The 16,229-nt window shown below is 31.2% G+C and overlaps 1 protein-coding gene across 11 annotated transcripts in view; it reads left to right on the plus strand.

Moving 5' to 3' along the window:
* ROBO2 (roundabout guidance receptor 2) overlaps positions 1–16,229 on the plus strand; it is a 606,204-nt gene that overhangs the window by 423,031 nt on the left and 166,944 nt on the right. For all 11 annotated transcript variants that reach the window (XM_031958824.1, XM_031958826.1, XM_031958829.1 and 8 more), the window contains 2 exons: positions 960–1,131; positions 5,489–5,694. In XM_031958824.1, the coding sequence (XP_031814684.1) occupies positions 960–1,131; positions 5,489–5,694 (378 nt within the window). The remainder of the gene's footprint in view (positions 1–959; positions 1,132–5,488; positions 5,695–16,229) is intronic.

The raw sequence follows: 16,229 nt of genomic DNA on the forward strand, positions 1-16,229 counted from the left end.
TGATCATATACTGGGGTAGGATAACTTATAGAAAGAAATATGTAATTTCCATCTACATTGCTCCCAAAGCCAGGTGGCCTTAAGATTATTGCCACATCTTCTCAAGAAACTGCACCACATGAATAGTGGGTAATTAGATTGTTACTTTCCTAATAAAATAATTTTTGACATTTGTAATGATAATCTGCCCATTTAAGATTAAGGTGGTTTATTTCCCTCTTCATTTAACTCAGTTCCCTCCCTATGTAGATAACTCAGGCCCTATCCTTAAAAGAACATCAAGATTTCAATATTACAGATTTCTTAAGATTTTTATCTTGTAATTTTGAATTATATATGATTATTGACTTATTCTATCATTGTTACAGTGTTATTATTTGGTTTAAATGCCCATGCTTCATTTTGAAGAAAAGTTTTAATTTATTCTGTCTTGAGACACCTAGTGATATAATGTATATATAGTGCCAAACATGGAGTCAGGAAGACCTGACTTCAAATCTTGCCTGAGACACACTCACTATACTTACGACTTAATCCTTTGACATATCACTTAACCTTTTCCATCCTCAATTTAACTCTCTGCAAATCAGAATAATAAAACTACTTCAAGAGTTTTTATATGCAGCAAGAGATAATTTATATGGTGTTCTCTAAATTTTAAAGTGCTAAGTAGTTATCAATAGTTATTATGTTTTAGCATTGTTAATTCATAAGAGAAAAATCTGCTAACTTTTTCATGCTATACAATTATTAGAATTTTTAGAAGCCTTTAAAAATTTCATTGGACTCATCAAGAATTCTACAAAATTCACTATATATATATATATATATATGAATTCACTTTATTCTATTTAAAATATAGGATTTTTTTCTTCTTTGTTACTATTCTCCAAATCAGATTAATCTTTTCTTTCTGAGAGATTAAAAGAATTTTAATGACATTTTATTTGCTTCCACAGAATCTGCTTTTCCCAAACCAGCCTCTACAACCTAGCAGCAGATATTCAGTGTCACCAAGTGGAGATCTTACTATAACAAACATTCAGAGGTCTGATGCAGGCTACTATATTTGTCAGGCCTTAACTGTTGCAGGAAGTATTTTAGCAAAGGCCCAGCTGGAAGTTACTGATGGTGAGAACCATTACTTGAATCCCTTTATGTAGTTAGTGATTGTTTTCTAGAAATTAAATGTTATTTGTTTTTAAGGATCAAAATAATCCATGTAAGCTATTATTTGCTTATTTTTAAAATTGCAGTTAAAAAAAGAACATTGTTTAAAGAGTATCTAAGTATTTTTATTATTTCTTCTACCAATGGGAAAAATAATTGCAAGATGCAAAAGAAAATAAATAAATAAAAAAGCATAATTTTATTTTGAAAATATAATGGGTGGGTCTTACAAAATGACATAAAAATTTCTTCTTTTAATATTTGATCTTTATTGAAAGTTTCATTTTAAGCTGTTGTTATTTATACAGATTAACTACAAACATAATGACATTCACAATAAAACTTGGAAAATATATTAAACCCTGAATAATCTGATTTTCCCAAGAAAATACTTATCATATCTTTATGATATGATAAAGAGAATTGTGCCTTCTCAAATTTTTATAAGCCTTGTGTTTTTCTTTTTTTCTAACATTTTTTCTTTTTATTAAAGTTTTTTATTTTCAAAACATATACATGCATATTTTTTCAACACTGACCCTTGCAAAACCTTGCAAAAAGGTGTTCCCCTTCCTCCCACCTCCTCCCCTAGATGGGACATAATCCAATATATGTTAAGCATGTTAAAATATATGTTAAATCCAATATATTTATATTTATACAGTTATCTTGTTGCACAAGAAAAATCAGATCAAAAAGGGAAAAATGAGAAAGTAAACAAAATGCAAGCAAACAACAACAAAAAGAGTGAAAATGCCATTTTGTGATCCACACTCAGTTCTCACAGTCCTCTCTCTAGGTTGTTGATAAGCCTTGTTTTCTTATATTGACTGCTGAAAGCTTAAACTCTAGTCTGTGTCTCCTGCATTTCCTCTTTCTCTCCAAAAACTGATATACCTTAATGTATAATCCAATCTAGAAATATACTTTATTATGATTAGAAATAAATATTTTCTTTATTAGAGTGTTCTATTTTTTCTTCTCTCCTTCCTTCCCTCCTTCCCTCTTTCTCTACTTTTTCCCCTTCCTTGCTTCTAACCTCCCTTCCTTCCTCTTTTTCTTTCTCCTCTCTCTCTCTCTCTCTCTCTCTCTCTCTTCTCTCTCTCTCTCTCTCTCTCTCTCTCTCTCTCTCTCCATTTCCATACAATTTAAATTTACATGTAAATTGAAAGATCATTTAAAATGAATAGAAAACAGTATTTTTAAAAATATCTGCCCAAGGTACTGACTGATTCAATGTCATGTGTGTGATTGGAATAAATAGAACAAATAAACATTGGCTGAAAGGATATTGAGCTGTTAATTATTGCACTTGCTGATGTTTTAGAGATTTATTTTTGTAGAGCCAAAAGGAGAAGTCAGGTTCAAGGATAACAGTGATGAGGCATTCTTCCTTTAGACAGTCAGGGTTTTTGTTTTGTTTTGTTTTGTTTTTTAATACTATACGTTTTTCTTCATAGGATGAAAAGACAATTTTTAATCTTTTAATTTTTTTCTGTTAAATTTTGCCTAAAGGAATGCATATATCATAGTTAATTATCTTAAGCTGTCATTCTAAATTTAAGTCTATGATATATGTCTAATTTTAGCTGAAAAAGACAGAGCAATGAAAAATGACTCTCAATAGTATAAATTTATGTTTTAAAATAATTCAATATATTTTGGTGATACTGAATTAGATATTAATTGTTACATCGATTTTTATTTAAGAAAGCAATTAGAGAGTCAAAGATCTTTTGGCAGTCAACACTGAATAGACATTATGAAAGTCATTGATTTTGAAAATAAAGAAATACAATTTTAAGATTTGAGAAATAAGATATAAAGTTTCATGTACTAAAGTAAACATTTTATTTAGCACAGCAAATTTTTTCACTTTGATTAATAAGTAGATCAGAGTTTTCATTTTAGCACATTTTTCTATATTCAGTGCAATTAAGATCCAATTGACATTAAGATGCAAAATGAAAACCATGCTAACTGATTAATTATGCTCTCTACAGCACTGCTTCTGTTGTTGCATTTTTTATACTTGTAGTTTTCTATAAATGTTGTCAATTCAGGTATTCATATGAGAAGATGACACTATAGGGGCAGCTAGATGGCACAGTGGATAGAGCACCAGCCTTAAAATCTGGAGGATGGGAGTTCAAACCTGACCTCAAACACTTAACACTTCTTAGCTGTGTGTGATTCTGTGCAAGTCCCCAATTGCCTCAGCAAAAAAAAAAAAAAAAAAAAAAAAATATGACACTATAATTGACATGATAAAATATGCTCAGTTAAATGGCAGTTTTCATGATTTTACTTTAATATATTTCTTTTTCTTTCATTTTAATCCATATGTTTCCTAAAAGGACTTCCATATAAATTCATTCTCATATAAGTTATATTATTAGGAAAGGGAAACATAGAACTAAACATTTTTTAAAATTGTGATTAACGTTCTTTCTGAGAACATAGAAGAAACTTAATTATATTGTTTACTGATAATGGATTTCAGAAATATAACAATAAATTTTTGAGGACTTATAATGCGTAGTCTAGACCTTAGATTTATTTGCAGATCAGTGGAAACCCTAAGTGTTCATTTAACCTTTGCCTTTAGTGCCATAGAAACCTGTAGTATTATTTCACCCGTAGCCTCCTTGAAACTGAAAATTCTTTCTGACCAGGAGATTTTCAATTGCTTTATTGATCATTCTGTTCAAAAGTACTATGAGATATTCATTTGAACAGAGAAGGGGAAAATTAATTAGATACCCTTGGCTAAATCTAAGGAATTTGTGTATGCTAAAATAAAAGACGTGTTGCTACAAAACATTTGAATTTATATCTTTTATTCCAGGATTTCCCCAAATATTATAAATATTGCATGATAAGAATTGAACTTATTACCCTTAAATAAAATCTTGGTTATATTTAAGTAAGTAACACATTAAGTCACTTTTTTTTTCCCATTACAAAGTGATTATCTTTGGACAAATAATGTCCTTAGCTTGTACCGACTGATATGTAATAAAAGGAAACAGATTCTAGTATCTTTTTTGTAAAATTTAGTCCAGCGTTAATTAATTTTTGATCATGTTATTTATTTTCTGCTTAAATTAATTCCTTTTTATAAGCCAATAAAGATATAGAAAGATATAATGCTCCCAATTTATTATTGTTATTGATGCCAAGTAAAAAGAATTGTCACACTGATAAAGTTCTGTGAAATTTATTGGACATTTATCATATGTTTTATAATCAACATTATAATAGAAAGTCAAATTAATTAGAACCCTAAGGTTGTTAATAGATTAGGAATAGAAGATCAATTGTTTGCATTCCTGTTTGCTGATTCTGGTCATAGTTCCTGAATTTAAAATGAAATTTCAAAAGATTCTAGTAGCTATTTTTTTTTTTTTAAGATTACTGTATTTTCTTTTTTTGTCATTTTAAATTTAGAACCAAATACAAAATAAGAAAAGAAAATAAGAAAAAGAAATACAGGAAAATAAATTTTTGTAAAAATTAAAAATTTGGGGGCAGCTAGATGGCGTAGTGGATAGAGCACCAATCCTAAAGTCAGGAAGACTTGAGTTCAAATTTGACTTCACTAACATATGGTTTTAGCTTACATGAACATTCTATAGAAACAGTAGAACCGATATAGAAAAGCTAAATGTTTTATAGATCTGCAGTTACATCAAGTAATAACAAAGTCAAATAAATGAGTAAATACAAAACAACATTAACATGTTATGTAGCAGATAGTGGAATTGTTTTGTGAATAAATATTTTTAAGGACAATGGAATATTGTATCTAAACACTGACCTAGATTCTTCTGTGAAATACATCAATCAAATGTAAAAATATCTATAGAAAAGATAGTTTTCACTTTAAACATGATAAATTATTTAATGAATCAATTAAGTAATCTGTATTATTAAGTAGGAAACATTAAAAATAGTGGCAAACATGCCCATCCCAAGTTAAGGAAGATTTGGTAGGTGATGATTCAACAGCATATTATAAACAACTGTAAAATGAAAGCAAGGGAAAGTAGATAGATAAAAATTTTCCTTTAAGTAGTTGAAATAAACTCAATAATTTAGAAATAATTTCTAAAAACAGATTACATCATCATTTCAATATCAACAAGTAGCTGCCGATGTGAATAATTATGAACACAATAAATTATTGCTTTAAATATGAAAGCAAAATAACTATAAGTCTAGTGAATGTGCTTTTTAAAATCTCAACTTATATATTGTATAGCCTTATAAGAAAGTTCATTAAATAAAATGTCCTAAAATTTTCTTTATCATTTAGTTTTGACAGATAGACCTCCACCTATAATTCTACAAGGCCCAGCCAATCAGACATTAGCAGTAGATGATACAGCCTTGCTGAAATGTAAAACCACGGGTGATCCTCTTCCTGTTATTAGCTGGTTAAAGGAAGGATTCACTTTTCTGGGTAGAGATCCAAGAACATCTTTACAAGAGCAAGGAACGCTGCAGATTAAGAATTTACGTGTAAGTCATATTCTTGGCATGACCAGATTCTTCAAAACCATATTTTAATGACATTTTATGTATTAATGTTTGCTATTCATGCTATAATTAATAATGATAGTTTTCACCTGATGAATATTTCATTTATGTCTACACAAGATTTCTGTGCATTTTACATATAGATCACAATATTATATATTTTACAAATAAGGAACTAAAGTTCTTTTTAAAATGATTTGCAACTTCAGAATCAATAACAATTTGGAAATATGATATGTTTTTCTTTGACTTTGAGAAGCAATTTTACATAAATCAAACTTTTCAGTTTGGAGATTGGAGAAGTTGCTAGAAGACCACAATGAGAGAATGGGAAATTTAAATGGAAGCCAACAGGCAATACTGAAGGGTTACGGATCCTTTAACAGAAGAATAAAATAATGTAAAGAATGTTTTGGAAACATTATGTTGTAATACATGTGTAAGTAATCATAAATGGAGAGACAAAATGAAGACCTCTTTGGAAACAATCAGTCAGTATTGGGTGATGTGGATCTGAATTCTAGTACTTGATTAAGGAAGAGCAGAGAAAGGATGCATTAAACATTTTTAGAAATGTGGGAAAAATTAGGAAAGATCATCAAAACTTTTTGATTATGAATGGAGGAAAAAAGATAGAATTCAAAAATCAGCCAAGCTATTGAACTTGAAGAACAAAGAGGGTAGTGATATCAGTTGATTATACAGAAGTGAAAAATTATTTTGAGAATAGATTAATGTTTCAGTATGCTAAATATCATGTCCTGTTAGGTTACACAAGGGTTAATATCTCATAGACAGTTTGAGATGTAAGACTTTAGAGATGGGAAGAGATCAGAGTATGCAACTAATTATATTTGTTTTGTGAAATAACATTTTCATTTGTAAATATTTTATACATTTATAATTTGGGCTGTTTCATTGTTAGATTTTTATAAAGTAAGTGTATGTTAGTTATATGTACCAAAAACTAAATTTTTATTATTTCTTATATTATGTGTGCTGTTCTAAAAGGAAGTGCTTTGAGAGCAGCTATATTTCTAAGATGATCTTATATGTTCTACTTCTATATGATTCAAGTTTAATTTAGAGAAAATATAATAAAACATCTTTTAGCTTCAATAGTAGTAATGTAATAACCTAGCTCAGTGACAACATAAATTTAAAACATTTTTTCTTTCACTGTCTTATAACCAATCATAAATTGTTAACCTTCTTTCAATGAAATGGATTTGATTAAAAAATTAATGATAGCTCTAGTTGAGTAAACAATTAGCTTTTCTCTCTGGGTTAAAGGCAGGTTTGGGCCATGAAGGTTAATGCATTTTTCCTGTTAGATTAAAGGGTGCGCTTGAATAGTCAGGATTCCCAGTAGTGTTGGAAAGCAGCAATTAAAGGTGGGAGCTTGATGATCTCAAACAAACCTTCCACACATTGATAGATTTCTGAGCAGTTTCTCTGAGATACAAGCTTTTAAGGTCTTTTCTGCAGCCAATTCTATAAACATAAGAATAGGTGATGGAGTGTGCCAGCACAATAATCACTTTGATTAAAGCACCTGGTCCATATATATATATATGAAGATGAAAGGGCAAAAGAAAAAAAAAGTGAAGTATTAAGTGACCAACAAAAATGAAGATATTATTTAGAATATAAAATAAAGTTAAGTAAGAATGATTATATAAAAGTTATAATAATATGAGATATCTTTACGATATTTTTCTCTTCATGTTTCAATTTTTCTTATAATTTATTTTCCATAATGTTATTAGTACAAAAACATTTGTGATAGACCAGCTAGAGGATGAAGTAATGTTATTTTTCTACTAGTTAATTGATATCTGGATGAGTGACTTGGTTTTGAGAGATAAAACGGATCCCATTTGAAGCAACAACAGCTTCAAGTGGTTAATTTCGTATTTGTATATCACCATAATAAAAAGGAGATGCAATATTACCTAAGCATTCCTCATATTCCATAGCATTGTAAATTTTTAAAAGTTGTGTGTTTCTCTTCAACAACTGTGATAAAAAATACGTTGCTTATTTGGAGAATATTTGTAGAAGAGAACTGTTACTTTTTTTTGTTTGTATTTTTACTTTGGAAAGTATTTTACAGTTTTGTATGCTATATTCATAAAATTAAAATCCAAACTATTTATTAATTTGGCTTGTGAATAATACTTCCAAGAGAAGAACTACAATTTTAAAAAGTATTGGGATTCCAACCATTCCTTTAGTAATATCAAGCAGAAACAATAAGGAGAATTTTCATTTATCAAAGACATTATAATTCTGTGATGTGTTCATTACTAAAATGTCCACATTTCTATCCCTGAGTATTTTCATTTTTTTCACAGTACCGTTTTAATGTGAAATAAAATATTTCTGAAATAAAATAGGTTAGTGAAGTGATGAAAATCATTTTATTTATAAATTTCCTCTCAAATAATAAAGTTGCAAAAAATTGCAAATAATATAGTAAAAAATGTCAGTACAATTCAAACACAAGTTTAAAATGAAGAACAGTGAAAATAAATTTAAATGAGCATTTTTAAAGCTCTAATAAAAGCCAAATATTTAAATATTTACCTAAATATAAATTCTTGAACTTTCAATCTTGACATACTAAACACATGAATAAATTATACACAAGAAAAATCGGTATTTCATGTTTAATTATTCTCATATCCATTAAAACATTTTTTCCTTACTGGCTCTTCTCTTTCCAGCATTTTGAACTTTAGTTGTTAGTCTTTTCAACAGTTTAATTTTCAGTAATCATTTTCTGTACTAACCTGATTTGGGGGGGGGGGGAGTAGTATTTGGATGAATACTTGAAATTTTTTTCTGCTTTATAGTATTTTTTTCAATTACATTGTTAAGATAGTTTTCAACCCTCACTTTTAAAATATTTTGAGTTCCAAATTTCCCCCCACTTCTCATTCTCTCCAAAACATCAAGCAATCTGATAAAGGTACATATACAGTCATATTAATCATATTTCTACATTAGTCATGTTGTAAGAGAAAATTCAGAACAAAAAAGAAAAACCATGAGAAAGAGATAACAAAAACAAAGTGAAAATGACATGCTTTAATCTGCATTCATACTTCAAAGCATTTTCCATCACAAAACTTTTAGACTATATAGCTGAAAACAACCAGGTCTATCATAGTTGATTCTTGTACAGTATTGTTGTTACACTGTACAATGTTATCCTGATTCTACTCATTTCACTGTCAGTTCATGTAAGTCTTTCCAGATTTTGCGTAAATCCACCAGCTCATCATTTGTTATAGCACAGTAGTATTCAATTGCATTCTTATATTTCATATTGTTTAGCCATTCCCCAATTAATGGGCAGCATCTCAATTTCCAATTATTTACCACTATAAAAAGGGCTGCTATAAATATTTTTGTGCATGTGGATCCTTCCCCCCTTTTATGATCTATTTGTGATATAGTCCTACTAATGTTATTGCTGGATCAAAGGGTTGCTCACTTTTATAGCACATTGGGCATAGTTCCAAATTGCTTTCCAGAATGATTAAATCAGGTCACAATTCCACCAAAGAGAGATTAATGTTCCACTTTTCCCACATCTTCTCCAACATTTATCATTTTCCTTTTCTGCAATATTAGCTAATTTGAAAGGTATGAAGTAGTACTTCAGAGTTGTTTTCCATTTGTGTAATAAATGATTGGAGCATTTTTTTCATATGTCTATAGTTAGTTTTAATATCTTCATCTGAAAACTGCTTGTTCATATTTTTGAGCAATAGGGAAATGACCTGTTACAAATTGACTCGGTTCTCTATCTCTTTGAGAAATGAGGCTTTTATCAAAGATACTGGTTGTAAAAAATTGTTTCCCAGCTTTCTGCTTCCCTTCTAATCTTAGTTGCATTGACTTTGTGCATTTTTTTTAATGTAATGTAATCTAAATTATACATTTTGCATTTCATAATGTTCTCTCTCTTCATAAGTCTGACAAGCAAACTATTCCTTGCTTTCCTAACCCTTTTTTGTCTAAATCATTTATCCATTTTAATCTTATCTTATTATATAGTGTGAGATATTGGTAGATCCTAGGCCAAGCCCCATTTGATCATTGTGTGGGTCTTGATTGTCTCAGATTGAATGTAAATAGCCGTCATTTCTGCTTTGGCCAGAAACTGAGGATCTTCCCCTCCCAAATTCATTTAGATTTTTTGGACTAAGTAAAAAAGGAGATTTTTTGCCTCAATTGCTATCTAGTCTTAGGCACTGAAGTGTATGACCTCAGTCAAACAGATCTGTTGAAGACCTTACCTTAAAAAGGCCAACACTGCTCATTTCAGCCAAGGCCATCTCCAGCTTTCTTGATCTGCATTTTTCCATGGGACACAGGTGGCTCTGGAGGGGAAAGTGAGGCAGGTGACCTTGCACAGGTTCCTCACTTAAATCCCATTCACTCTAATGCATGATTCTCTTTGAAAATGAAAGACAAACAACAACAATCCCCGCCTAGTTTCTACCATATTATTTTCCAGTTTTTCCAGCAATTTCTGTCAAATAGTTCTTATCTCAGAATCTATAGTCTTTGCTTTTTCAAATAGTAAATTACTACTATTCTGTCTTGCATACCTAACCCTCACTGATCCACCATTCTATTTCTTTACCAATACCAAATAGTTTCTATGATTGCCACTTTATGATATAGTTTTAAATCTGTATGATGAGGCTACCTTCCATTGCCTTCTCCCCCCATTAATTTCCTTGATATACGTGACCTTTTCTCCTTCCATATGAATTATATTATTATTTTTTTCTAGCTCATTGAAATGATTTTTGAAATTTTCATTGGTATGACACAGAATAAGTGAATTATTTTAGATAGAATTGTAATGATCTTTTCCATTACGTTTTATCTTTCATTATGTGGCCAAAGTATTTAAGCTCCAACTTAAATATTTGACCTGCCAATGAATACTCTGAAATGATTTCTTTAAATATTGACTGATTTGATCTTCTTGCTAAAAGGACTCTCAAAAGTCTTCAAGCATCACAATTCTAAAGTGTCGATTCTGCAATGCTCCACTTTCCTTCAACTCTTATAACCATGCATTGCTAATAGAAACAACATAGCTTTAACTGTACAAATTTTTGTCAGCAAGATTGTGTCTCTGCTTTTTAGTGTGCTGTTCATATTTGCCATATTTTTTCCCAAGGAGTGTCTTTTAATTTTAGAGTGAGTCATCATATGTAGTAATGGTTGAGTGAAAGAATATAAAATTTGACACAGCTTTTTATTTTTTTTCTCCCTCTGTTTGCCAGGAAGCAATAGAACCTATTTTCATCATCTTAGATATTTTTGGTATTATGTTTCAAACCAAATTTTATTCTCTCCTATTTCATCCTCATCAAGAGATTTATTAATTCTTTATCACTTTCTGTCATAGAAATGGTATTATCTACATATCTGAAATTGTTGATTTCAGATGGCAACCTCAATTCTGGTTTTTGATTCATCCAGCCTGGCACTTCATATGAGGTACTTTGCCTATAAGTTAAATAAGGTGACAACATACAGCCTTGTTGTACTCATTTTCCAATTTTAAACCAATCATTGTTTTATGTTCAGTTCTAATTGCAGGTTGTTTGAGCCTTGTATAGTTTCCTCAGAAGACAACTATTATGATCTAGCACTTCAGTCTCTTTGAATATTTGCCATATTTGTTGGGATTCACACAGTCAAAGGAATTAGTATAGTCAATAAAACAGAAATAGATTTTTTCCCTGAAATACCCTAGCTTAACTACATAGTCCATGAATATTGGCAATTTGGTCTAGTTCTTCTCACATTTTGATAATTTGTGTGCTCTTCTATAAATTCTCTGTTCATATAATTGTTTCTGAAACCTAGCTTGCTGAATTTTAAGCATGACCTTGCTGGTATATGAAATGAGTGCAATCACTCTGCAATTTAAACATTCTTGCCCTTTTTTGGGACTAGAATATTAAGTGATATTTTCTGATAAAGATCTTTTCACAATCCTTCCTAAAGCTCACTTGACTTCAGTTTTCAAAATGTGTGTCTCTTGATTACAACATCACACTGTCATGTTAATGATGATGCTAATATACTTATTGTATAGATATTCTTGTCAGCTCTTCTTAATGTCTTCTGATTTTAACATTTTTGAATTTTGTCATGCCCACATATCTCTTTGTTGAAGAGATCTCTTGTCTTTACTATTCTATTGTTTTCTTCTATCTTTGCATGGTTTATGTGAGAAAAATCTTATCTCCTTGGTATTCTGGAATTTTGCCCTTGAGTTGAGTACATCTTTCCCTAGCTCCTTTCACTTTTTCTTTCTTTTCTCAGCCTTGTCTGCTTTGGAATATAAAATAAAACAACAAATAAATTTAAATTGGGCAAAGAATCTCTTAAAAGTAACACAACTAAAATTATGTGAAATAGTGAGAAAGTTTTTGTTTTTGTTTTTGTTCTTGAGAAGTAACAACAACATATTATGTTGAAGAATTTATCCTAGATAATCTTTAAGGTTATTTCAACTAAAAATTCTATGAATTTGTATTGGGAGATGATATATCTATCAGGATACACAGATGTTATTCATTTCTTCCATATAATTTGAAAGAGTTAAATGAGTAGATATAGACAGATAAATAGAAACATAAGTCTTACTTATATATCTCAAAATACATGATATAAATGAATAAAAATGTGTATATCATGTGTGTACTTATATGTTTACATATATAGACTATATATACATTTATATGATATTTGGCAGAAATCAATAGCATCTGTTTACCAGATAGTTATATAATTATGCAAAAAATAAAATCCCTATATATATATATATGTTTATATGTATACATATTTATCTATATTTGTATGTGTGTATTCTTGAGTCAGAATTCACTGCTACTTACCGACTCTCATATGTGTGTATGAAGACATATACACACTTCATACATAAGCATACATATACATGCTTATACAATACAATTCTAATCTTGTAACCTTTAAGGTCCCTCCCTGTCAAGGTGTGGAGGACTTTCTTTGATTGTATGAGCTATTTAGTTACCTCAGTTGTTAATATTCATCAACAACAAACCTTTATTAACCACCTACTATATGCTAAGCAACTATTCTGTGTGCTAAGGACACAGAGAAAGGCCAAAGGCATTTTCAAGTAGCTCAAATAGAAAGCTCAAGCTTTTTAGTAATCTATTGAGAGATATAAACATGTAAACAACTGTATACAAAATGTATGCAAGATAAATTGGAGATAGTTTTAAAGGGAATGCATTAAGATTTAGTAGAATAATTTACGGTTTCTTATGGAAGGTGTATTTATACTGATAATTTGTAATATTCTCTTCTCTGAAATATAAAGTTCTCTGGGAGCAGGTTTCTTGGGGGGCTTCTGGGAACAGCCTTCATTTCAGTTCAAAGTAATAATCATTTCAGATGCAGCCAGGTGTTAAAGTGCAATCCTCTATTGTTTCCTTTCCACGTTTTGTATCTTCCTTGGGCCCAGTTAGCTTTCTCTTTCCTTGGTTTCAAGAGCTCTTGCCACTAGTCCTTTGTCTCTTCCAGCTTCTGCCTCTAACTCCCTCTGAATCCAAAGCCTCCAGCCAGCACAAAGGTGGAAACTGGAATGAATCTTGACTCCTCCTACAAGAGTGGGATTGTGGGCTTCCAACTTGTGAATCTCCCGACCTCTCTAGTTTGCTTGTCCTTTAGTGGGCTCCTCCTTATATATGATCTCTTAAAGTGTATGAACTCTAAATGTGTGAAAGGTGTGAACTCCTTAAAGGTATGAACTCTAACTTGTGAACTAATGTGTGAACTCTTTTAAAGGTGTGAACTCTAAAGGTGTGAACTAAGTACATAAGCATTGTCTCTATCAATTCCAGTGACTTAGCACCTTGTTTCAAATTCTGGCCCATAATAATAATTAAAAGAATCCAAGAAGCAGGGATAAGGAAGAGAGAATTTTAAGCATAGGGAACAATAAGTAAAATTGTCTAGAGTTGGGAGATATCGTATTGCATAGACAATGGACTGCGGAACACATAGCATTAGGAATATGAAAGAAAATTGAAAAGGCAGAAAGAGACCCAGTTTTGAAGATTTTTAGAAGTTAAGCAAAGGATTTTACATTTGTTTCTGAAGAGACTGGGAAACCATTAGAATTATTGAATAAGAAGTGGAATGTCATGATCATACTACATTTTAGAAAGAGCATTTTGATAGCTGAGTGGAATACTGCCTGGAGTAGAGAAAGACTTGAGACAGGGAGACCACTCGATGCTATTGCACCAGTGCAATGAATTCAAGCTGAAATGAATATGTGGGAGGAATCACAAATTACTTTCACATTTTGAGCCTACATTACTGGGAGAACCATAATACCCTCAAGTAGTAATACGGAAGTGAAGGCAACAAGTGGGCTTGAAGGAAAAGAAAATGAGATATGCTTTGGATATATTGAGTCAGAGATTCTTAAAGAATGTCCATTTTGAGATGTGTAAAAGGTTATTAGTGCTACAAAACTATAAGCCAGGAGATAGATTAAAATAAGGCATATAGATTTGAAAATTAGATGCATAAAATAATTGAACACGCAGAATCTGATAAGATTATTAAACAAGAGAAGAAGAAGAAGATGGACTACAATGGAGCCTTGGGGGACATCTAACATTAGTGGGTGAGATCTGGACAAAGATGTAGCAAAGGATTCTTAGAAAGCACAATCTTGGGGCAGCTAGGTGGTGCTGTGGATAGACAATCAGCCCTGAAGTTCAAATCAGGACCTGAGTTCAAATCTGACATCAGACACTTAACACTTCCTAGCTCTGTGACCCCTGGGCAAGTCACTTGACCCCAATCGCCTCAGGAAAAAAAACCAAACAAACAGTTAAACATGTAAGAGAAAAAATTTAGGAGAAAGTAATGTCATAAAAACCTAGAGAAGAGAGAATATTAAGGAGAAAAGAGTAGTCAACAATGTCAAAGACTTCAGAAGAGAGGTAAAGAAATCTCATCTTCTAACTGAGAAAAGAAAATTAAGTTGGCCCATCAAAAAATTATTGATGAGGCAGCTAGGTGGTGCAGTGAATAGAGCACCAGCCCTGAAGTCAGGAGGATCTGAGTTCAAATCTGGGCTCAGACACTTAATGCTACCTAGCTGTGAGACCCTGGGCATGTCACTTGATCCGAATTGCCTCAGCAAAAATTAAAAAAAAAAAAAAGATCATTGATGATTTTGGAGAGAATGTTTTCATCAAATGATGAGGTCAAAAACCAGAGTGCATAAGGTTTAGAAATGCTGGAGGAAAGAAAGCAGAGGCACTGAGTATAAAGGTTTTCAATGTTTCCTCAGTCCAATTAAATTAATCAATTGTTTCTCAATGAGTTTAGGGTAGAAGATGATTAGAAATATAGGATAACAGCTAGCAGAAGTGGTAGAATAAAGTGAGTTTTTTTTTTTAAAGGAGGGAATTATGTTTTGTTTTGTTTTTTTTTTTTGTTTTTTTTTGTTTTTTTTGCAAATAACATGGAAGTTAGTAGATAAGAAAAGACTAACAATTAAAGGGAATCAAGATAATAGAGGTAATAATGTGATGTAAAAGATGGGAACAAATGTATGTAGAAGAGTTTATTTGGCAAAAGAGAATGTCTTCCTTCCCTGAGGGAAACTGGAGAAGAAAGAACTAAAAGGGGAAGATGAGGAAGAAAGAAGAGGAAGGCCTCATCCAATAGCCTCAACTTTTCTATAAGTCAAGGGTCATAGCTGAGGGGAGAAATAGACCTAACGGACGTGAAGAGGATTGAAGAGATTTTGAACATTAATTTCCTACTGTTAAAGTAGAAGCCAAATAGGAGAAAAAACAACTGTGGACCTGGGAGTGAACATCGTATCTCTTACCAAGTAACACAGTGCCTAGCACATAGTAGGTATTTAAATATTTTTAAAAATTTATTAAGTAGAAGTAGTGAGTAATGGTGGTGGTAAAGAGAGACTCTGATAGTAGCAGTGAAATCTGACTCCTTTGACCTCAACCAGTGAATCACAGATAAAACTGAAAATTAACCAGTACTAAAAAGATGAGCCTGTGTTGCAGTGTCTCATTAAGCTACAGAAGAGGGAATAATTAAGAAATTGTGAGATAAAACAAGTTATTAAATTATTGAGCAGGAATTCCAGAAAGGACAGTGGAAGAAATTTAGTTTTGAGGAAGTTGGGAGGAACAGTCTATGCAATTGTGGATAATAAAATTTAAATTTGACAAACCAAAGATTCAGGATCAATGGGATAAAGAGAGTATGAGAATATTGGAATGTGCTAATTATTGAGGAGTAAGTCCAAACAAATATTAGTGGCTGGAGAGAGCTACATTAAGAGAGGTAATTTCAAGAAAATTCAGGAGGTCCATCATACAGTAGGCAGGACAATAATATAGATTGAAGAAGTACAATAATATAAACTGAAGAAGTAC

This window comes from Sarcophilus harrisii, chromosome 3 (assembly GCF_902635505.1).
Source record: "Sarcophilus harrisii chromosome 3, mSarHar1.11, whole genome shotgun sequence".
Classification (NCBI taxonomy): domain Eukaryota; kingdom Metazoa; phylum Chordata; class Mammalia; order Dasyuromorphia; family Dasyuridae; genus Sarcophilus; species Sarcophilus harrisii.